This window comes from Vipera ursinii (genome assembly GCF_947247035.1).
Source record: "Vipera ursinii genome assembly, chromosome: 3".
NCBI lineage: Eukaryota > Metazoa > Chordata > Lepidosauria > Squamata > Viperidae > Vipera > Vipera ursinii.
In genome coordinates this window covers 164493976-164519384 of record NC_139516.1, presented here as the reverse complement: position 1 = coordinate 164519384, position 25409 = coordinate 164493976, and the positions used below count along the sequence as shown (strand labels likewise).

General features: G+C 38.1%; 1 protein-coding gene across 1 annotated transcript in view; it reads left to right on the top strand.

Moving 5' to 3' along the window:
- The window catches only part of SMCHD1 (structural maintenance of chromosomes flexible hinge domain containing 1), a 90112-nt gene extending 68202 nt beyond the window's left edge, over positions 1–21910 (top strand). The window contains exons 33-43 of the mRNA XM_083360311.1: positions 731–857; positions 1705–1824; positions 3742–3827; positions 5465–5587; positions 6649–6839; positions 11820–11923; positions 13083–13153; positions 15182–15353; positions 16251–16409; positions 19824–19932; positions 21572–21910. Coding sequence (XP_083216437.1) covers positions 731–857; positions 1705–1824; positions 3742–3827; positions 5465–5587; positions 6649–6839; positions 11820–11923; positions 13083–13153; positions 15182–15353; positions 16251–16409; positions 19824–19932; positions 21572–21629 — 1320 coding nt within the window. The 3' untranslated portion in view covers positions 21630–21910. The remainder of the gene's footprint in view (positions 1–730; positions 858–1704; positions 1825–3741; positions 3828–5464; positions 5588–6648; positions 6840–11819; positions 11924–13082; positions 13154–15181; positions 15354–16250; positions 16410–19823; positions 19933–21571) is intronic.
- The last annotated feature ends 3499 nt before the right edge of the window (positions 21911–25409 follow it).

The window sequence follows — 25409 nt, the reverse complement described above, 5'->3', positions numbered from 1 at the left end:
GAAATCAGCAGTCTACTATGTTCACGGGCATATTATTTTCTTAATATTTACCTTTCTTTTCCTAATTTTTCTATAATTTAGAAAATGTTGTAAATGGACATGCTTCTATTGATTAACCACCATTCAGAGTTACAGCTGCCTCAGCAAGGGTGCTTTATGACCTGTAAAGACTTTGGGCCATCATAAAATATCATGCAATACACCCCTGCAGTTACATGACCATATTTTGGGTACTTAGCAACTGGGTCACATTTATGATTGGTTGTAATATCCTGCAGTTACAATTCATGATGTTATCTATTTGGAAGAATGGATTTGCTTACCGACTGCATGATTTACTGAATGATTGCCACTGAAAAAGCTTGTAAAAACAGCTCTCATCATTGGATGATTTGCTTTACAACCATAATGATTTAGGATTGGAATTCCAGTCCCTATCAGTCAATGATTGCCTGTAACAATATTTGGGGTTGTTGGTTTTGTTCTTCTGAGTAGTATATATCTGGTTCTGAGGACATTACTTTTGGGTTATTTTTAAATTGGGAGTAATAATAAATTTCAGCTGCTTATTGTTAAAAACGTGCTATTAATAACAGGTGCTGTTTATTTTGGAAAAACATTTTGCAGTTAGTATTTAATAAAGGTTAGGGTTATATACTAATTAAATGTATATTCATATTAGGTAAATATGTCTTAAATGTATAATGCAGATCACACTGTTCTTTTTCAGGATCTTGTGCTAGCAGAAAATAGTCCAGGAAGACATAAAACTAAGTATAAGCTTGTATTTGAGCCAGTTATATCTACTTCGAAACAATATTTACAACCTTATTGTTTACCCTTTATTTTTTGTAATGGTGAGTTTCACTAATTCCAACTTTTTATTTTCTAAAATTTATCTTTTTCCTCTATACTGTTTAAGAAACTATTTCTGAACCAAATGTACAGATATAGAGTAGATGGAACCAGTCTCAATAGTAGTGCCTGTGAGAGGGATGGAGTCCTAGTAGTCAATCACTTAAATATGAGCCAGCAGTGTACTGCAGCCACCAAAAAGCCAATGCAATCCTAGGCTGTATTAACAAAAGGATAGAATCAAGATCATGTGAAGCATTAGTACCATTTTATAGTGCCTTGGTAAGAGCACATTTGGAATATTGCATCCAGTTTTGGTCGTCATAATGTAAAAAGGGTGTTGAGACTCTGGAAAAAGTGCAGAGAAGAGCAACAGTGATGATCAAGGGGCTGGAGACTAAAACATATGAAGAAAGGTTGCAGGGATTGGTTATGTCTAGTCTAGTGAAAAGAAGTTCCAAGGATGACATGATAGCAGTGTTCCAATATTTGAGGGGTTGCCACAAAGAAGAGGGGGTCAAGCTATTTTCCAAAGCACCAGAAAGCAGGATGGATGGAAACTAATCAAGGAGAGAACCAATTTAGAATTAAGGAGAAATTTCCTGGCAGTGAGAACAATTAACCAGTGGGTGTTCCATCACTGGAGGCTTTTAAAAAGAGATTGAGAGGAATTTGCCCAGAATGGCATAGGGTCTCCTGCTTGAGCAGAGGATTAGGCTAGAAGACCACCTAAATCCCTTCCAACTCTTTTACTCTGTTGTATCTTCTTTAGGTTTATCATCATTAGTTAATTCATTGTATGTGTGTTTATTATTGAAGGAAAAAATGAATTATTTTTTTCATCTGTAGATTATGAGAGTCAACAGCAGATGGCAATTCTTACAAAAGAGAAAGACATACTTTCACAGTCAATAAAAACATATAGAGATTATTTCGATGTTAGTGATCAGCTTATTGCTGAAATAAAATGTAAGTACTATAAGGATATTCTATTCACGTACACATAATTTTGCAAATCAAACAAGCCACATTGTTCTCAAGTAACTGATTTTCATGTTTCATCAATGAACATTTTTATGTATAGGTTTTTTATATGTTTTTAGTACAACAGAGAAGCTCTAAAGTTGATTGCACCCTTACGTATATCCCAACACGTGCAGTATATCTGTTACTTGCAAAGATGATACCATTAGTTTTTGGTCATAGTACCTACTTGAAGAGCAACCAAAGCCCAGATTTACCCGAAGGACAGTCACACAGTTATATGGGAGCTAGGATCACCTACCAAACCAAAATATTGTTGCCCATAACCCATCAACTAGAAAGTATAGACAATATCTTGACAAATTTGGAAAGACCAGGCTTTTTGAAGACCAATGTATAAATCAGTATATGGATGTGGTGGAAGTAAGGAAAGAAATAAATGAATTGGTATACTGAATAATATTTGTATAAATTACTTATATTACTGTATGTTTTGTTTGATTTATACCACTTCTATTTTTTTTTCTTTGCATACAATTGCTTATTCTGAAATTAGTGATGCATATGTATAGTTCTTTTTAATAATGCTTATAGAAGTTTTTCAAAAATAGATAACAGTCTGACTCAGTTATTTCTTCTGGGTGGTCCTCAAAAACTGTCCCATATAGAATGTGTTGCAGTAATAGTAATCAAGCTGTAAGGTGACTAGGTCATGAGGGCCCCCAATCTAGGAAATGGCGCAACTGGAACACTAGGTAGAGTTGAAGGTCTTCCTGGCCACAGCTGACACCTGCTCTTCAAGTAGGAACTCTGAATCCAGGAAGACTTTCAGATTGCATGATAGTCTAGAAAGGGGGAATGCTTTGCCATCCAAGGTTAGAGCTGGAATATCCCCAGCTCTGTGTGGCTCAGTCTTGGTAGCTGCTTTTTCCATGCCAGACCAGAATAATGAATCCACAGACATTCCATAAGTAAAATATTAAATAATTCCTTTCTTTTTTCATCCTTCTTAAAATACTTCACAAAAGTAAGATCTGTTATGAAGTAATATCATTAGATTTATGAAATTCACATACCATCTAAAATTAGCTAATTTATTGTTTTTAAATTCCAAAATGATAATTACTTGAATATGATGAAGTCGGAGTTGGATTAACTGAGGAACCACAGTTGATCCCCCAAACCAGGAAAAAGAATTATCAGTTGAGGGTTTGTAAAATACAGTGTTGAAAAAACATCTCTGGAATATTTCAGAAATGTTCTTAGTGGGGGCATGCAAACTAAAACAGTAGACACACTGGCTAACTTCGCATTCAACAAAATAAAATATCCTTCAGTTCCACAGTAGTAATATTCCATGTAAATTTTAGAACTGTTATTAAACACAGTAGCTGCTCTGTGTAATTTATTTGAGCATCTACCTAATATAGATATGGCCAGTTCATCTCATAAGCACACACAAAAACAGCTTTTGGGGTAGGGGGAGTGAAATGTCTGTTTTTCACAATATATCTGGCTGTTATTTTTCCAGCTTCTTATAAATTTGCTCCTTCTTAATCTAAGTCTGTTTACATTCTAGTGATTACTTTAAATGCTATGCCTCCATGATGTGTGAAATATTTCTCAGGGTCAATTTCCCAACTACATAAACATCTCATACTGCAGCATGCATTAAAGTAGCAAATAAAGGGCAAAACATTTAAGTGATGAATTTAGATCTAAATAAAATAGTAATAAAAATATGATTAAAGAGTCCCTGCATTAATATTGAAAAAAGCAATAAAATTCCATTTTAAACCTCTGGCTTAAAAACATTAGTTTAGTTTTTCTCTGATGCTACTTTCACTAAGCAACGAATTCAACTCAACTTAGTCCAACTTGTTATGCTGATTTATTTTCCAGGCAAACTACAGGAAGCTAAAATAAAGAAGTTACAGCTCAAACATAAACTGAAAACACATCAGATTGACATACCTGAGGCCAATGTGGTATGGTCTTAATTTTCATTCATTTTTAACCATCACAACCTTCATGTAGGGTAATTATATCCGAAGAGACATAATAGGCTTCTCGTTCTTTTATACAGACAAAGTGGCCTGACTTTAATACATGTAGTCCTTGACTGCCCAACACAGTTGTAAGACACGTCACCCATATTGCCGACCCCATTTTATGACCTTTTTTTGCAGCAGTCATTACATGAATGCCATAGTCATAAAGTGGCCACCACAGTCATTAAGCATGCCCTGGTCATAAAGCAAACCAGTGGTTCGTAATGAGCTGGGTTTGCAAAAAATTGGAAATAAATACTGGGTTTGGGCAAAAACGTTACAAAACACAGTAGTGTGATTGGGGAGATTGCAATGGCCATAAATGCAAAGTGGTTGCCAGGCTCCCAAAGTGCAGGCATGGTCCTGCGGGAAGGGCCCAGCCATTGGAACTTCAGAACAGGATCATAACTACTGTCAAGGAGGTCCATTGTAACTTTGAACTATCCAACTAAGGACCAACAAAGTTAAGGACCACCTTTACATTATTTAACATGAAAGAACAGTGTTTAATAAGAAGTTAACCTGAATATGGAAAGTGCATAATACCTTATCTCTGTTAGGTTGCACGTCTGTTGGCCCTTGATAGAGTACTGTATCTTTAAAACTAGACTGCTCATCCAAGAGGGTCAGTTTGGTTAGTGCTTAAGGCAGAAGTCTTCAAACTTGGCAACTTTTTAAGACTTGTGGATATCAACTCCCAGAATTCCTGGCTGGCTGAGGAATTCTGGGAGTTGAAGTGCACAAGTCTTTAAAGTTGCCAAGTTTGAAGACCCCTGGCTTAAGGTATTAGGCTAGAACCTGGGAGACTTAGTTCTAGTCTCATCATATGCACAAAGCCAGCTGAGTGAGTTTGGGCCAATCACACTCAGTCCTAGGAAGCAAGCAGTAACAAACTTGCTAAGAAAACTGCAGGGCTTGTCCAAACAGTTAGCAGAAGTCAGCACTGACCTAAATGCACCAACTCACCCATCAAAATAGGTACACTATGTAAATCAATTTAAAAATAATTGTCAAATATAATGCGGGGTTTAGTTTCAGGTAAGCGTACATAAGATTGCAACTTTCCTATTTCTGTGTTAATACTGTAATTTGCTTATATTCCAGGATGGAAGAATTCCTAGATTCACTTACAGATCATAAATGATACCTCATGTAATTTGTTTTCATTATGGTCTATTTATGCACCTTGCACATTTCGCTTTGCTCCAGCTTTTGACTTTTTTGTTGTAATTCCTTTATCTGATTGAATCTAACACTTTGATTTCATTTTCAGAATGTAAAACCAATTTCTAAGAGTAGTTTAAAAAGCAAAAGGGAAGTACATTCCCAATTCCATGGCTACCAGTTCGTTGATAAAATAATATCAATGTGAACTATATTTAGTATCAATTCCTACTTTTCCTCGCTGTTTTAAGAAACAGCAGTGATTTTTACTACTGTCCAGTGGAAGCTTGCTTAAGTAAGATAAAAAGTCATAACAGCTTTAAATTAATTGTATGTTTGTAAGTTGTTTCTATGTGTTGTAAAGTACATTTCTATAATAGTACATAGTGTTATTCTGTCTTAATTTTTAGCTGCAGCATATTCAATCCTCAATAATACGTAAGCAGGCTGAGAAGGAAGAAATATTGAACCAACCTAGAAGAATATGCACACTTTCCAAATACCCCAAATGTGATCAGGATATTTTGGGAAAGGTCAGTTTGTTCTCAATTTTCTTTAAAAAAAACTAATATTTTTTATTTTTATTTTTCTCTCCTTTTGTTCTGTCCTCACTGCACGTTACTCTGTGTGAAGCTTGACATGCAGCCAAACCCACCTATCCTCCAATAAAGCAGAGTGCATAGTGTGTGCATAGATCTGAATGCTTTATTGAAAGAACAGGATGGATGAAATTGGAAAAAATAGAAATACATACAATAAGAACCCAAATACAGAATAGGCAGTAGTGAGTTGCTGGTGAACATAACAACAAATACAGATAAATCTAAATCTCATCAGTGATACTATGTGTATGGGATGTGGGTTTTGTTCTCAGATACACATTATTGTATATTTTCAGGCTTTATTATCAGTAGTTGTAGCAGTAGTAGTAATAGTACTATTTTTCCCAATATTATCAGCTTTAGGGAATCATAATACATGCCTGCCAATTCTAAATGAAGAAAAGAGCAGAAATGGGTATTATTATCAATATTTTAATTAGGTGTGCTTTAATATGTAATAATACCATCATAGGAGCGAGCAGTTTAGTGGAGGCATCAGGGTAGAAATCAGGAGATTAATCCTACTTTAGGTACAAAGCCAGCTGGGTGACTCTGGGCCAGTCATTCTTTTTATCCCTAGGAAGCAAAGCAATGGCAAAATCTTGCTGAGAAAACTGTAGGGATGTCCTGGCAGCTGCAGGAGTCATTATTGACTTGAAGGCTCTATGTGTGCTTGTGTGAAAAAGTGATAAGTAAAGATGTCACTTTTCTTTCACAGTACTTAAGTAAAAACTGCATAATTGTAAGTGTGAATAACCAATTCTTTTTACATTTTATTAAATGCAACTTTTTGTTGTAAGTCAGAATTTTCTTCAGTAAAGGCTTCCGAGATTTCTTTCTTGATGTTGGGAGATCTAGCATATAAAGTTTAGCCTCAAAACAGGATTGCATAATCTCTCAAATAGATTAAGCACATGGAAAGGCTAAGTTCTTACTTTTACACATACAAAATAACCCTTAATTTTTAATTCATTGCTTATTTTTTGTGCAAGATTTCACACTTAGCAGAGATTGAAGACGATGAAGTAGCAAAGGTGATTTCCTGGCATTTGGCAAGTCATATGGATTGTATAGTCACTTTGACAACAGCTGCTGCATGTCGTATCTTTGATCAGACTCGAGGTACACAACAAGTGTTGCCTCTTGATTCTATTTATAAGAACGATTTTCTAGATTGGAACAGGTAAAGTTTTGTTTTCTTTTCCAAATTTAATTAATATTTTACTTCCAAATGTAATAATTACAATTCTAACATCTTTAGATTACTTTATTTAGTTTTTTTCCCTGTTATGGGAAGTGATATACAATATTGGACATCATTAATTTGTATTCCTGCACTGAGAATGAGATTGGCTTAAATGGTCCCTTCCAATTCTGTGATTCTATCAACTTTAGTTTATTTTTTTGCTTAAAACTAGAGCTGAGTCAGAAGGGATCAGGAAGCGTGCTAGCTCAGAAATTTATTTCTACTTTTTCAGGCTATTTTTAGAATAATAAAAAAATGATTAAATCTTATTTTAGTAGCATGAATTATTGATTAGTAGCCTAATCAACTTCTTAACAAAATGCAAGATAGATAGTATTATTCTCCAGTCCAGGTTCGACCTCTTAAATATAGGTTATTTTGAGGGTAAAGGTAAAGGTAAAAGTTCCCCCACACATACATGCTAGTCGTTTCCTACTCTAGGGGCCGTGCTCATCTCCACATGACCACAGAGATGAGGACGTCTCTCTGGTCATGTGGCCGGCATGACTAGACGCCAAAGGCGCACGGAACGCTGTTACCTTCCCACCATAGTGGTCCCTATTTTTCTACTTGCATTTTTACGTGCTTTCGAACTGCTAGGTTGGCAGAAGCTGGGACGAGTAACAGGTGCTCACTCTGTTACGTGGCACTCGGGATTCGACCCGCCAAACTGCCGACCTTCTGATCAACAAGCTCAGCATCCTAACCCACTGAGCCACCGCGTCCCTTATTTTGAGTGTAACAGGAGCCATACTTTCCCTTTTGCAGGTCCTTCATCAAGAAAAGAAAAAAAAGAGGAAGGTAAAATGAAGGACTTGCTTCTGGGTGCACTACAAGGCTCTTTCAGAGTGCATTAAAAAAACCTTGCTTTTAAAATGTAAATCCCAGGATAGCTGGGAACAATTTTACCTAAAACACATCATGTTTATACCATATTTGCGCTTTACAACTATATTGCTTAGTGTCAGAAATTCCATTCCTAATTGCTGTTGCAACCTGGGGATTACCTATATATTTCATAATTTTTATAAATTTACATTGAACATTTTATCACATAGGAATTTTGAGAATAAAAACTCTCCTAGTGGAAACCAAATTCCTACTTTTAAAACTCCCTCAAATATATAAATACAGGTAATCCCCAAGTTACAAACATTCACTTAGCGCATGTTTGAAGTTACGTGATAAGTGCCCCTTAATGTTTATAAGCAAGCCCCGAAATTAAGAATGTTGCAGCACAACATTGTTCGTCCTTACAAATGATCACAGAGGCTCTGCAACATTCACCCTATATCCCCCTCCCCACAACTGTTTCCCATTCCCATCCTGCCGCGCCAGAATCACTTGCCTTGCAAAGTTCTGTTTCCCCTCTGCCATGATTTATTTGCCTTTGAGGAAGAGGAGAATCAGCCTGGGAAGGATTTTTGCGCCAAGCGTGAAAGGTTCTGGGGCTGTGATCAACGCAACTTCAGCCACCCATCCGCTTTTGCAGAAAATGGCTACCTGAAGTCACACAAGATCACGGCCCCCAGAACATTTCCCTCCCAGCGCAAAAAGCATTTACAAGCCAGTTGTGTCACTGCCAGGGTCCAGCCAGCTTGCAAAAGCTTTTCGCTCCAAGAGTGAAAGGTTCTGCAGGCCATGATGTCGCATGACTTCAGCCATCCATTCTCTGCAAAAGAGGATGGCCATCAGAAGCTTCCATTCTCCGAGGGAAAAGTGTTTGCTTCATTTGCATGCCTGTGGGGCAAAGTCTCCCATAGGCAAGCAAACGAAGCTTCCATTCTCCGGGAGGGAAAGTGTTTGCAATGCCTGTTTACTGCTCCTTCCCTCCTAAACTCCTTTACACTGTGGCAGGGACTGTCCACGCTCACTAAAATCCTTCCACTGGGGACGGAGCTCTTTCATAACCTCACTCCCATGGCCGGAGCCCAGAGAGTCGCCGTGGAATCGGAATTGGCCGGGTGCAGGAACCAATGTTGTCCATGGCCCGGGTGTGCTGCTCACTCATGTGCACCAGCCTTATTGTTTGAGGGCAAGAACGAAACCTCGAAAGGGACTTCCCCATGCAGGGGTGGGTAGACAGGAGATGGCAGAGAGATCTCAGGGACTGCGCCGTCCATCTCACCTCTTGGAAGGGACCCAATGGAATCTCTCTCCATTCCCAGCAGAAGGATTTTAGCAAGCATGTAGCGTCGCTGCCACGGCAGAGGCAGAAAGGAGTTTGTGGGGAGAGAAGCAGCACACAGGTATCACAAACACTTTTCCCCTGGAGAATGGAAGCTGCATTTGCATGCCTGTGGGACGCTTTGCCCCATAGGCAGGCAAATGAAGCAAACACTTTCCCCTCAGAGAATGGAAGCTTCTGGCGACTATCTTCTTTTGCAGAGAATGGGTGGCTGAAGTTGTGTGACATCACCACCCCCAGAACCTTTCACTCTAGGCGCGAAAAGCATTTCCAGGCCGACTCTCCCTCAAAGGCCATGGCAGAGAGGAGAAAGATCTTTGCAAAGTGAGTCCGGCACGGCAGAATTGGAGTGGGGTAAGTATGAGTATCTCAGTGGGTCGAGGAGGCCTTGGGGGCCTGTTCCATCACTAAGCTTCCCATGGCCTTTCCCACCCTGAAATACCTTAACTGCACTTAATGATCTGCGCATTTGATTAACGAATGAGTGCATGAAAGCAGAGTGATTGCATTCAAGGGACGCCATTCACTCCTACGAATCCTTGAGTTACAAATGGAATGGGCAGGCTCCATTACATTTGTAACTGAAGGGCTACATGTACATCAAATAACTCTAAACTTTCGGTTTCATCTCTGCACAAAATTATTTATTTATTAATTGATTTTTCCCCCTGCCTTTATTTTTGGTCAACTCAAGACATAGTTTCTACTTCTAATTTCCCTGACAACAACAATCCTGTGGGGTGGGGTGGGCTTCCCAAAAGTCACCTAGCTAGCTTTCATGCCTAAGGAAGGACTAGAACTCATAGCCTCCCAGTTTAGCTCAGGACTTTAGCCATTACATCTGAGTAGTTAAATAATAGCTGCCGATTTGTTTTCCTAAGTTCCTAATGGTTATTTACTTCTGAAAGAATGAATTTACAGTTGCAAGAAAAAGTATGTGAACCCTTTGGGATTATGTGGTTTTTTGCATGAATTGGCCATAAAATGCGCTCTAAACGTCATGTAAGTCACAACAATAGAAAAACACAGTCTCCTTAAAATAATAGTACACAAACATTAGCTGTTGTCTTGTTTTAATTGAAGATAAGATGGAAACATTCACAGTGCAGGATGGAAAAAGTATGTGAACCTTTGGATTTAATAACTGGTTGACTCTCCTTTAGCAGCAATAACCTCAAGCAAACGTTTCCTGTAGTTGCAGATCAGACCTGCACAACGATCTGGAGTAATTTTGGACCACTCCTCTGCACAAAACTGTTTCAGTGTAGCAATATTCTTGGGATGTCTGGTGTGAATCGCTCTCTTAAGGTCATGCCACAGCATTTCAATCGGGTTGAGGTCAGGACTCTGACTGGGCCACTCCAGAACGTGTATTCTGTTCTGTTGAAGCCATTGTTTTGTTGAATTACTTGTATGCTTTGGGTCATTGTCCTGTTGCATCACCCATCCTCTGCGGAGCTCCAGTGGCGGACAGATGGTCGTATGTTTTCCTGCAAAATGTCCTGATAAACTCTGGAATATATTTTCCCATCAATGACAACAATCCGTCCAGGCCCTGAGGCAGCAAAGCAGCCCCAAACCATGATGCTCCCTCCGCCATGTTTTACTTTGGGGATGAGGTTTTGATGTTGCTATGCTGTGCCATTTTTTCTCCACACATAGTGTTGTGTGTTTTTCCCAGACAACTCAATTTTGGTTTCATCTGTCCATGTTTGAAGTTTGCAAAAGAGCACCTGGATGTTCCACAGCATTACTGGCAAAATATACTGTGGACAAATGAAACCAAAATTGAGTTGTCTGGGAAAAACACACAACACTATGTGTGGAGAAAAAATGGCACAGCACAGCAACATCAAAACCTCATCCCCAAAGTAAAACATGGCAGAGGGAGCATCATGGTTTGGGGCTGCTTTGCTGCCTCAGGGCCTGGACGGATTGTTGTCATTGATGGGAAAATGTATTCCAGAGTTTATCAGGACATTTTGCAGGAAAACGTACGACCATCTGTCCGCCACTGGAGCTCCGCAGAGGATGGGTGATGCAACAGGACAATGACCCAAAGCATACAAGTAATTCAACAAAACAATGGCTTCAACAGAACAGAATACACGTTCTGGAGTGGCCCAGTCAGAGTCCCCGACCTCAACCCGATTGAAATGCTGTGGCATGACCTTAAGAGAGCGATTCACACCAGACATCCCAAGAATATTGCTACACTGAAACAGTTTTGTGCAGAGGAGTGGTCCAAAATTACTCCAGATCGTTGTGCAGGTCTGATCTGCAACTACAGGAAACGTTTGGTTGAGGTTATTGCTGCCAAAGGAGAGTCAACCAGTTATTAAGTCCAAAGGTTCACATACTTTTTCCATCCTGCACTGTGAATGTTTCCATCTTATCTTCAATTAAAACATGACAACAGCTAATGTTTGTGTACTATTATTTTAAGGAGACTGTGTTTTTCTATTGTTGTGACTTACATGACGTTTAGAGCGCATTTTATGGCCAATTCATGCAAAAAACCACATAATCCCAAAGGTTCACATACTTTTTCTTGCAACTGTATCTCATATTCTGTTTCAAATCCTGTACATGGTAAAGTATATTGTAACATTTAAAATGCAAACTTCTCTTTAGTATGCTAGCAGTCAACACTAATATCTAAATGGTTGCCAAATGTTTTTGTATTTATCTGACAAAAGTCAATAACGAAAGAATATCTTTGTTTTAAGCAGACCTTTACCTCATGAAAGAAACTGTTTCAATCCTATTGGAAATCCTGTATTTGCTAGGAACTTGCTAATATTTCCAGAGCACAAGGAGAGTTGCCAAATGGGTAAATACCATAGAAAGAATGTTTGTTAGGTTTTTATTCCACTTCTTTATGAGCTCATGAGTTTATGTGGGTGTCACTCTTCATTTTAATCCCACAAAACAAGTCTGTGAGGGAGGTTGGGATAAGACTGAATAACTGAGAGTTTCCATGTTTGAACTTAAACTTTAATTTGGGTCTCTGTACTTTCAATACCTGACCCGTTATCCCAGGCTGGTAATTGAAAGAGCTTGAAGAAACTGATTCTTTGGAAAGTCTTCTTCTCCATCAAATAATAATGCCATCTGGCTATTAGTAACTGCTACTGAGAAGTTTCTCTTTAGCATTAAATAAATAATTTTAATTTATCCCACCTTTCTTATAAGAAACGTATTACATTCTCTTCTCCCTTTCCTTTTCTTTTTTTAATTAAGATCTTAAACACAAGTTAGTCTGAAAAACAAAAAAACTAACTCAGGCTTACATCAGAGCAGCGCACAAACTTCCTGTTCCCCCTCCAGATTATGTTGCTCTGAACAATGGGCAATTCCTATAAATTTTCCAATATGGAAGTGATTCAAGGTATTTCAGACCAAATAGGCTTCCAACACCTCAAATCCCTTCCAGTTCAGAGGATTTACTTCCCAATACCACTGAACTTCTGCTGAAATGGCTTTATTTGCTGAAACATTCCTCTTATAGTGAGGCTTACATATCCCTAATAGCTAGTAGCACCGCTTTTCCCCACTTTAATTGGGGAAAAACCCCTCCTTTATATAAACTTCCAAATGTGACCTTTTACATGCGCTTCTGCATGAAATATTACATAATTTTGCATAGCTGACATCTTGGAATGTAGCAACTAGAGAACAAGGCACAAAATGAGTATACACATGCATGCATGCCTTCAATTTACATACAAATATTCAGTTTCTGAATACCTGTAGTTTATCAAAGGGGTCTCTATCGAATCCAATGCTTATTACACATAGTGCAGTTGTTCTTACCCTGGATTATCTTGACAAAATTTCTTTCTAATTTAGAGGTAATTCTGTTAACTATCAAGATGTTAACATTGTATTCACTATTGATGTTTCACAATAAATAGGTGTGAATAGAAACCCCAGTTTATGTATTGGTTTATATTCTAAATACTGTATTAATATTTCATATATCTTTACAGTGTTTGAGATGCTCTTGGGTAATACAATTATTATTGACAATTTGAATGCTGCCACTCACTACAGAAAAGAGGTGTGTATTACAATTGTAAGGTGCTTTGTTTATTACTTTATATACATAAGAGTGACTGAAAAAGAAAAAGGGTTAGTCAAGCTCCATTTATATTTTAGTCACAAACTTATAAAGGCCTTCTTTCCTAAAGGGCTTGTTTGATTTTGTGATGTCCATTTTCTACTATGTAGTAGATCTTCCTATGATGTACGCTCCCTGTTAAGGTTAAGCCTGTTCTGTCAAGACCATCGGGTGTGATGGCTCAGTAGTTAAAGAGATTCTTGGCTAGAAAACTGACAGCCCGGATTTGAGACCTGAGTGCCACATGACGGGGTGAGCTCCTGTTGCTTACCTCAGCGCCTGTTCACCTAGCAGTTTGAAAGCATATAAATGCAAGAAGATAAATAGGTACCACTTTGGTGGGAAGGTAATGGCGTTCTGTGCACCTCAAGTTATAGTCATGCTGGCCACATGACAACGGAAATGTTTTTGGACAACGGTGGTTCTCTCAGCTAAGAAACTAAGATGAGCACTGCTTCCTAGAGTTGGACATGACTGGACGGGAAACCTTTACTTTTTATCCAGACAATAATAGCCATCAAATACTGAGATAAGACTTCTCTAGGATTACAGTGTACAATTGGGCATCATCAACAAATACATGTTGTCCTTACTGCATGACCACAGTGGTGCTGAACTTGGCGTACTTATGATGGGCCCTTGCAGTTGCAGCTGTCACAGCGTCCCTGCAGTCCCACGATTACCATTTGTGATATTCACTGCCAGCTTCCAAAAAGCAAAATCTGTGGGGAAGCCAGCAAGAGATCACATAGTATGCTATGGCTAAGCGGTTTTGCTTAATGAAAGAGCAACTGAGATTATAAATTGACATAGTCATGTGACATTACACTTTAAAATTATATTGCTTAGCAACAGTTGGTGGTCCGAATTACCATTGTTAAGCAAGGATTACCTAGATATTAAAAGAGAGACCACTTGACTTTCAGTTCCTATCATAATTAAGTCTTGACAGAAAAACGCTCACCTGAATCTTAGCTAATCTGAAACAAGCCTAATTTAAAATAAATTATTGCAGTAAAATGTGTTCTTTTCAGCACATTTTTTTCATCCAACTTTCCTCCCAAACGCTTATTTTTTAATCCACCCAGTGTTGAGCTCTTGTATTTTCAGTACAGATAGTACATCTAGGCTTCACTTCCTCAGAAAATTTGAAGAGAAACCTTTATAAACAGTTGGCATAAGGGGAGAAGCAAATTCAAGAATAAAAATATGTTGAAAAGAATGCAGGATTCATGTTGAAATTCAGATCCTTTGGATTCTTATCCTCACTGTCAACTATAAGTGCCTTGTGCTTAGACTGGTTGCAATGTGCTATAGGAGAAGGGCCAAGCTTAGGACTGAAGGAATAGGTTTGCCTCTTGGTTAGTTGGAGTGAGATTTCCACATTGTATGTAACAGAAAGGTTAGTGTACAAAAAGGATAAGATCATGGAAAAAGAGCTATAGCCTGCTTCCAATCCGACTTGTCAGAAGCTGAGATTGGAAGGGAAGAAGCTGAAAAATAGGTGTCTGCACTGTAGAAGTGGGAGGAGGAAGGCAATTTTTTCTTCCCCAAATACCGAAAGCGTTAGAAGGTGTTCAGGTTACTTATTGTCTTCAAATATAGTCCACAAGTTTGATATTTGGGGTAGGGGTGGGAGGTCATGCTCATTCTGAAGGTTGTAGAATGGGCAGATGCAGAAAAAGGCTGCTGGTGGTAATGGAGCATGCTTTTGCACCTCTCTTTTAAATCAAACAGGATTTGTATAAAGTATATAATAGAGGAAGAGTTCTTACAGGGCCCAGTGAGTTCATACAGAGACTCCTATTTCATCCTATATCATTTATGTAGCAATTCTTTTTTTAAAAAAAAATACAGCTTGCGTTTGTTCTAACAGGATCACAGAAAAAGCTTGCAGAGTTACTTTTGAACAATAAAATACTGAATTTTGATAGTAGATTCTTTCTTTATATATATATATATATATAGGTTGTGAAAATGACGCGTTGCCCAACTTTATTAACAAGAGACGGGTACAGAATTCACAATAATGGAAAGTTTGGAGGCCTTCAGAATAAAGCCCCTCCTATAGAGAAGCTTCTGGGGACGGTTTTTGGAGCACCTCTGCCACCGCGTTGCAAGGCTATCGACCTACACATAGGTGCATTCAGAATTTAATAAATGAAATCAGCTATTACATAATATTTTCTTAAGTGTTTCCCTTAAGAAATCAATTAAAATTACTGCTAGATTTTAAGAAATTGATTTAACGAATTACTGCTGCTCTTGTTATATATTAAGCTAATGAAATAGAGGTTTTTAGCTGGCTTCCAGTATGATGCACATTGCAGCTATTAAAAAAACCAAACCATTATAGAGTAATGTACATTTTATTGTATCATAGGTGAACAAAATTATTTTGATTTTTGCTATGCATTGATATAGAATAAGAAGTCCACTGCTCTTAATTTAGTAGATTTTTTTTCCTACTTTTAGAAAAGCATTTTAAGAAAGCAACAAGGATTATATACAATTATTGAAATATAAAGTTGAAAGGTTTGTCAGGTGCCAGGTCTTGGACAAGATGTTTTTACGATTGTTACTTCACCCTCTCCCCACCCTGCTCTCTTTCACACATTCTCTGTAACAGGGGTCTTCAAACTCAGCCCTTTTATGACTCATGGACTTTCCTCAGCCAGCGTGCCTGGCTGAGGAATTCTGGGGGTTGAATTCCATGAGTCATAAAAGGGACGAGTTTGAAGACCCCTGCCCTATAAGATATGAGCTTCCTTCAAGCAGGAATTTCTAGCTTAATTATATTTAAAGGAGGAAGGGGGAGAATGAATCCAAGCATCACATGATAGCTCACTGGTAAATAAAGCACTTTCTTACACTGAATTTGTATACATTTAGCAAAAAAAAAATTATTCATCAAGCATTGTTCCATACTTTTTATTTAACGACAATGCATAGTGACTTCACTGTTTCTGCTAATTACTATTACAGATTATAGTGTTGTATTTTATTAACATATAAATCTTTTCTCTTTATATATTAGAACTCCTTCAGCAGTACCGTACAGCATTTTTCCAACATTCTAAAGTAAAGACTGAACTTGAAGAACAACTACAGTCAATTAATACTTCAGAAACGCAGAGTAAGAAAGAAGAGCTTGCTGAGCAGGAACAGAGACTTGCATTAATAGAGCAGAAATTAGGTATGTGTGTATTGACACACACATATATTACTAAAAGGCATTTTGGCACACCTTATTTTCAAATATAATGGAGTATAAATTTCTAAACATAAATAATAAAGTCATGTATAATTAGGCCCCAAGTTTTAATGAATCAAAAAGGACCTTCTATTCATATATAGGTACTCCTCAGCCATTTGTTTGGTGACCGTTCAAAATTGCAACAGCACTAAATAAAGTGACTTATGATCATTTTTCACACGGCCGTTGCAGCAATCCCATGGTCACATGATCAGAATTTGGATGCTTGGCAGTTGGCATGTATTTATGACAGATGCAGTGTCCCAGGGTCACAGGATCCTCTTTTGTGACCGTCTGACAAGCAAAGTCAATGGGAAAGCCAGATTCAATAAACAACTGTGTTACCAACTTAACAACTGCAGTGATTCACTTAACAACTGTGGCAAGAAATGTCATAAAATGGAGCAAAACTCACTTAACAACTGATTTCTTTAGCAATAGAAATTTTGGGCCCAATTTGTGGTTGTAAGTTGAAGACTTCCTGTCCTTCTAGATAAGAGAGCATCACAGGTAGTTCTCAACCTACAACCATTCATTCAACAACTGTTGAACAGTGGTGTTGAACAACTGATCCTTCAAGTTCTGGCTGTCCATGGTCACATGATCATGATTTGGATACTTGGCAACCAGTTTGCACTTATCGCTAGTTGTAGCATGCCATAATCATGAGAATATCATTTGCAACCTTCCCTGCTGGCTTTCCTAGAAAGTGATGGGGTAAGTCTTCCCAATTTATGCATCCTTCCCAGACACTCTGTGCTTGTGCCACCCAGGCCACTCACATACCGTCTCCGTCCTGCATCATACCTCTTGCATACTCTCTCGCACTTTTCCTGAGCCGCACCTCTCATGCCCTTGCAGCCTTTCGGACCTGCACCGCGCCTCCTGCACAGTCACTTGCATTCTTCTGAGTCCTTCCACTACACCATTGTAAACTGTCTCCAATCCTCCCCTGCATCCCCATGCACCCCCTGATAGCAGCCATTTACAGGTCTGCCAGCTTGGGATTTATAACTTTATAACTTTGGTTGAGGGAAACCAACAGGAGATTGTTCATCTGATAGCCATGGAATTTGATTAATAATACCAACTGGGACTCCAAGGATTGCAGTCACTAAGCAATGGAGTCACATTTTATGACAGCATCAGCAGTGGAAATTCCAGTCCCAATTGCTGCCATAAGTTAAGGACTCCTTGGAGATATTTGGAGAGGAAGGGAAGCAAAAAATATATTTTTTGCCAGTTCCCATTATATTGTAACTTTTGCCAGAGTGTTTTCCCAAACTTGTGGAAGGATTTTGAGATTGAGGAGAATAATTACTGGAACATATAGTTTTACTATTTTTGTTCCACAAAACTTTGGATCAAAGCCATAGTTCCTCTTTTTTGGTAGTATTAGAAGATAATTATTTTACCATATAATCCATAAAATAGTTTTGTATTTTAAAAAATGGGTTTTCAGTGCTAGAGATTTACTTTAAAATATGTATTGGATTTGGGTGAAATCAAATATATTGAACTGTCATTGTCACAGTTTCATAGTTATTTGTATATTATTATTATTATTATTATTATTATTATTATTATTATTATTATTATTATTATTATTAATTCAATTTCTCCCGAAGGACTCAGGGTGGTTAACGGGGCATATATAAATAACAATACAGAAGTTAAAAAGAAATTAAACAATGCCCAATTAAAATACAATAACAATAAAAACAATAAAAAAACCCATTAAAAAACCCTAACCCCATCAGGCCAGACCAGCTAATTCAAATAAGTGGGTCTTCAGGCCGCGCCGGAAGGAGCGAAGGTCCGATGCCATCCGGAGCTCAACTGGCAGTTGGTTCCATAATGCTGGAGCGCCCACAGAGAAGGCCCTCCCCCTGGGGGCCACCAGTCGACATTCCCTGACTGGAGGCACCCTAAGGAGGCCCTCTCTGTGGGCACGCACAGGGCGGAGGGGAGTTGACACCGGCAGCAGGTGGTCCCCGAGGTATCCCGGACCCATGCCATGTAAGGACTTAAAGATCATAACCAAAACCTTGAACCTCACCCGGAAGACAACTGGTAACCAATGTAGCTCGCGGAGCAAAGGTGTAACATGGGAGTACCGGGAAACTCCCAAGACAACTCTCGCGGCCGCATTCTGTACCAGTTGGAGCCTCCGAGTGATCTTCAAGGGAAGCCCCATGTAAAGAGCATTGCAGTAGTCCAGGCGAGAGGTCACGAGCGCATGAGTGACCGTACACAGGGCATCCCGGTCCAGATAGGGCCGCAACTGGCGCACCAGGCGAACCTGGGCGAAAGCCCCCCTAGTTACGGCCACTATATGATCTTCCAGAGTAAGTCGTGATGTACAGTTAACCTGGAAACATGCATAAAAGGGTAATATAATTTTTCTATTAAATTGTTATAAAGGAAAATACAATTAACCCTCCACTCTGTCTCTGAGGCTGGTAAGGTCAAAGGCTACTCGTAAAACATTAACACAAACAGTGTCAGAAAACCTTACTAGGCAAGATAGAGCAGCATAGTATAAGGCAGGGGTAGGCAACCTCGGCTCTTTTATGACTTGTGGACTTCAACTCCCAAAATTCCTCAGTCAGCACTGACTGAGGAATTCTGGGAGTTGAAGTCCACGAATCATAAAAGAGCCGAGGTTGCCTACCCCTGGTATAAGGAACCGAGGCCTACCGGAGATGGGAATTCAGAAGGTTGATTGGAATTTAGAGGGCAAAGTTCAGTTCTCTTCCTCATGCAGTCTGGAAGACAGTGCCCTGGGCCTGGGCTTGAGCCTAACTAAGCCTTGTTTCAATTTCTACAATTCACCATGCTACTTACACTCAAGAGATAGCGGTTTGAAAACAATTGTTAAGTGAATACTTCCTGACAAGTGTTACTGTCAAGTTTCCGACGTATGGGCTTTTCAGGTGACTCTGAGGCATTGTTTACCTTAACATCTAATGTTATTGCTTGACAGTTACGTGATCCAGTGGGGTGCCTGCAATTCCCACCTCATATCTTTTCTTTATTGGAAATGAAATGATGCAGAATGATCAATAGGAACAAAGGACAGGGAAGGGAGAAAGCTGAATGGGCCAGCTTGGGCGCGGTTGTTAGAGATAAATGTAATGGATTGATTTTATGAAGGGGTATTTTCCAAGCCAGTTTCACATAAATATACCACCTTTTAGCATCAAGTGCAGTTGTACATAATCAGGTATATTTGAATATGCAGAACTTTATACACACTATTCTATTTATTCTTGAACTGCCCATCTCCCTCAGATACTTGCAGCTATCTAGTATCATAAATTCTAAAATTAAAAGTAAGTTTTATCTACATAGATATGACCTCAAGTCAATGCAACAAATCATCACTCCCCTCAGAAGAGCTTGATTTGTCGGAGGCTCCAAGCCATTCAAAAACAGGAAGAGAAACAAAACGTTCATACAGGTTTGTCTATCAGGTCGGGGGTTGGGGCTGGGTGGTAGTGGAAAGCAGGCCCAATGCCTGCGGGGATCCAGTGGAGGGGATGGGGGGAAGAGAGGCAAGGGAACTGCATTGTCCCTGCAGTTGCCCGTAAGGGCAAACAATTGAGGGGGATGCTGCAGGGGCCAAAGCTTTGGGACTGGGTCACAAGCAGCTTTTGGGGAGAGTCCACGGTAACTTCAAAAGGCCTCTAAGTGAGCAGTCATAAGTCAAGGACTGCCTGTATCATTATTTTGTAGACATTGAGATGGGTATGCAAAAGCATAGTTTGCCCATCATGGGCTTCCAGAAGTATAACAAGTAAACGAGAACTTCTAATGTTGAAAAGATAATTGTAATAGAGCTATATAGTCTTCATAATATGTGACAGTGACTCCCCAAAATAATTTATGTTCTTTTTAGAAACTTAGAAAAGCAGCAGTTATGTACTGAAGTAGTCCTTATCCAGCCTGTATTTATTCGGAAATAAACGTCTGTTTGGTTATCAATGACCGACACTTGCAGATACAGAACTTTTATTATACACATTAGAAAACTACAACATTACATTACTTTTTGATATAATCGCCATTCAAATTGAGGCACTTGTCATAACATCTTACAAGTTTTGAAATTCCTTAGTAGTAGTCATTCGGCGCCAAATCTGGGATATGGGGATGATCAAAAACATCCCAACAGAACTACTTCAGAAGTTCTTGGGTGCATCTAGCAGTGTGCAGGTTAGCATTATTGTGAACCAACGCCACACCGGAAGTGGTGCCATAGAAAATCCCACCAAATGCAAAGATGGCAAAGAAGTACCACTAGTGAAGTTCATGGAGCGTGGTTTGACCCTCAGTTCAGATGTCTACAGTGAAATGTTACGAAAACTCAGGCAGGCCATCCATAACAAGTGTTGGGGCGTGCTGACTTCCAGTATGATGTTGGTTCACGTTAATGCTCGCCCGCACACTGCTAGACACACCCAAGAAGTTTTGAAGCAGTTCCATTAGGATGTTTTTGATCACACACCCCCTATAGCCCAGATTTGGCACCGAGCAACTACTACTAAGGAATTTCAAACTTTGTAAGACGTTAAGTGCCTCAATTTTTGAATGGCGATTAAGTAAAAAAGTAATGTAATGTTGTAGTTTTCTTATATGTATAATAAAAGTTCTGTATCTGCGAGTGTCATTGATAACCAAACGGAGATTTATTTCTGAATTGCCCTCGTATTTTTTAAGATTCTTTGTTGGTTGTACAAGTGAACCTGCAAATTTGATGTATGTTTATATCTAGATCTATGAAGTTCTATGGTAGGATATACAGATACTAAAAAGTATAAAGACTAATAATATGTAATGAATCCATGTTAATTTTACTTATTTTTAAAAATAAAAATCTTATGTACTTTATCATTTATTTTTCTCCTTTACAAAATGTTTAATCTGATCAATGTCATTTGCAGATTAAACTTGAAAGATATATTTGTTCATCATAGTTATTGGCATAAATGATATGCATTTATGATTTACAAACTATATTTCTATTATAAAAAGCATACATAATATTCTAAATTTAAATTATTAATAATATTTAAACTAATTTATTCATATAATCATAGTTCAAAAGAATCGGATTCAGCTCCTCCTATGAAGAAAAGAATAGGAAACAGCAACTAATGAATTATCTTCAAAGAAAGAAGACATAGATTATATTTGTTAAAATACAATTGTATATTGAAATGTGTATATTCTACAAATATATGTTACTTTCATTGATATTTTTATATTCATAAAAGAAATGTTTTTAATAAGAGTTGAGTTATTTTTTAACAGAATAACCTTTGTTTTTTATCAGTCTATAATATATATAACATATTATATGTTGCGGAAATATAACAATGCTTCGACTACATATGAACATTTTCAAATTTGACAATAAAAGTTTGGAATGACAACCATTCTCCTAGTACAATATAATTTAAATTAATCAATGTGTAACAAATTATCATTTTTAACTGAATTATGATTCATATACAGGAATGATATTTATTAACTGAAAAAGCATATTACTGAATGTAATAATACCCTGCCATGCAAAGCATCTAAATACTTTTCCTGTTTGTAGAATATGCTGAAATAAGATTATGTGTGCAATTAAGATTGAGAAATTGATGTTATATCCTTACTGATTGTTTAATACAGTAGCAGTAAGAGACTCCAGTTAGTGAATACTTATAACTTAATGAAATAATTTTTGAACAGCCTGGTGGCACATTGGTTAGAATGCAGCATTGCAGGCTAATTCTGACTGCTGATTGCCAGAGTTTGGCAGTTTGATTCTCATCAGCTCAAGGTTGACTCAGCCCTCCATCCTTCCGAGGTCGGTAAAGTGGCCCAGATTGTTGGGGGCAATATACTGACTCTGTAAACTGTTTAGAGAGGGCTGTAAAGCACTTATATAAGTCTAACTGCTATTGCTATTGCCATTGAAGTCTGTTCATCCTCATTTTCTCTATCAGCTGTTCAGTGCTATGGTAAACAACTATTTATTATGTAATTAAAGCACTTTATGGTTTTTTAGGGTTACAATACATCCTTATCATTTATACTGATAAGTGGAAAATGCAAAAAAGAAAGATATACAGAATACATTAAGTATGGGGTTCCCAAAGAGTTTCTTTGGCAATCAGAGCAACTCAGAGGTACAACTCAGCTTGTGCAAGCAAAGCAGACAGCAAAGCTTGGAGTTAATTTTGTAAAGTATCCAATGCTATGGTCCTAGTCTTTCATCAAAACATCCACAAATTGTGGCATTTAAAAAAAATACTGTTGAATTTTGTTTCTGATTGGGGGTGTTATCAAGTGTAAACACAGGATTCAGAAGTTCCTTACTGGTATGAAGTTAGTACAGCAAGAGCTCTCCTGTTTGTGGGGGGCCACTCAGAATCACACAGGTTGGGGCATCCTATAAATATATAAATTAGTTATCTAGCTATTTAAGGCTTTGATCTGAGTCAGGGGAAGAATATATTTTCCTATTTCCCTTTCTTTGAGGGTATTCTTCTGAAACTAAATATGAACATAAAAATGGGTTAAAAAAATAATTATGTGAGCAGAGAACAAAAATCATGAAAAATTTCCACACAGCTTCTTACTTGGTCCCACAAGTGTCCTTTCACTAGCTGACAAGTAACTTAATGAGTTGACAACGCTCCCTACAGTTGGCCAATTGGGAAGCCCATAAATTGGCACTTCAGTCAGCACCTCACATGTACTCCCCAACTTTGAGATTTACTGTACAGGAAAATGCTATCGGTGTTTTTGAGCTTTTACTGCTGAAAGATATTTTTCAAACATCTTACCTTGGAAAGGTCAAATTTAATAATATTTCTTTAAAACCCTGAATTCTCTTGCATGGCAATTTAATTATTATGAAAAAGATTACTGGTTTGACTTTTCAGGAGTTATAATGTTCAAATATTAACCTTACTCTAAATTGAAGAACTTAATAGTGGGAAATTACAACTGCACTTAGCAATTCTGAGAAGTGTACCAATTTTCTGTGATACAGTGGTATACCACTGTAAATTGGTACAAAATTGAGGTAAAATGACTGGATTCAGTGCTACATTGGATCATAATATTAACTGTTTGTTCATATTAAATTAGAAAAAGGTGTTATTCTGAAAAATTCATGAACAGTAGTCCTGGAAATCAGCAAAGATATTCTGCTCCGGATGTTATGTTTGTTACAGAAATCTAAATTCTCTTAGATTTCTTCTTTCCAATCCATTCTGATCTGATGATTGATGAAAATAACTCTACAGAAGTTTCCACCTATGAATCAGCACAGACTGGGCACTTTCCTTCAGGAGGAAGCCAACAGACTATATATGGGAGAAGACTAAAAGGAGGTGGTCTGAAGTCACCAAGGCTGTTTTGGCAAAGCAAACTGGGTAATTCTGCTTCAGTGAAATAAAGCATTTCAGAACATGGAGGTAACTAACAAACCAAATTGTAGTGCTTCTCAAACACCTACTAGAGACTAAAATTCCTGCACTGAGCAGAAGAACGTCTAAACCAGACATGTCAAACACAAGGCCCGGGGGCCAGATGCGGCCCGCAAAATGGTTTCATGTGGCCCGTGAAGCCATCCTGGAAACAGTGAGGGAATGGCCCCCACTGCCTTGGCCCTGGCCCAGAGACCCTCCTTCTGCCAGAGACCCTCAGATCTGTCCCATTCCTGCCCAGGCCCCCATAGGCACTCTTGATGCCAACGATGTAGAGCTGGCCACGCCCACCCACTAGGCCATATGCACTCTAGCCACGGCCACCCAGTAGGCCATGCCCTCCCTGGCCACACCCACCCGGCCCCCTGAGGGCAACCGCAATGCTGATGTGGCCCTCAATGAAATTGAGTTTGACACCGCTGGTCTAAACGATCCCTTCCAACTCTTTGAGTCTTTCATTCTATAAAATCTTAACGTTACTAAAGGTATTTCAGTAGTGCCTAAACATTCAAAATGCCTCTTTGGCTTTTTATGTCTGTTTAGGTTTTTCATTGGGATCTTGATTTGCTTTCTAAGCCCATAAAATCATCACAAACAACTCACATTGACTCTGAATTTGGCTAATTATCTCTGCTAATTTGGCCCTTGATTATGCGTCCTACAAAATCTTCAGGAACTGTTAAGAATTTTGCCCTCAAGAAATGCAGGCTGTAGTAATACTGAAAAACAATTTGGCTTTATTGCCTTGTTCAGACATGGCTTTGGATGAAGATTTATATGAGGCCTGCCAATTATATTTTGTAAATCATAGATTATGGCATAAACTTACATTACATTATGATTTATTCAACAAACTGATTAAATAAACTTGACTTTGCATGATACACCTATCCAGTTAGTTGGGAGATTTTTCAGCTAACATGACAAAATTATTTGTTTTTGGGAAGCTCACAACTAGTGAACAATTTTAGAAAAAAAATATTGTTTAGTTAATCCCAGTTCTAGAAGTGAAAGAATTTTTTAAAAAAATGACCTGATTTGATTCTGATACAACTATTCTTGTTCAATAACTCAGAACAAAATTACCTCCCATTTTTTTATTCTCCCTCAGAACATAACTATAATTGGTTTTGAAATGTAGAGAATAATTTAAATACTTTTTGTTCAACACAGATTAAGCTAGGCTGAGATATTATCATATACTGCTTGCTTGCTTCATTAACTTTTTGAAACAAACTACTTTCTGAAGAGTATTTGGAAGAAAGACTTATGTTTAAAACTCATTAATTTTTCTCAGTGGTTGAGAAGAGGTCCATAGATAATTGAAATAAATATTCATTTGTCTGTATATTATTCTTTTATCTAATCAGAATGGTTGCAATTGTAAAAAAAAACCTCAGCCTAAGATACTAAATAAAAAACTGAAGGAGACATAATAAATATATAT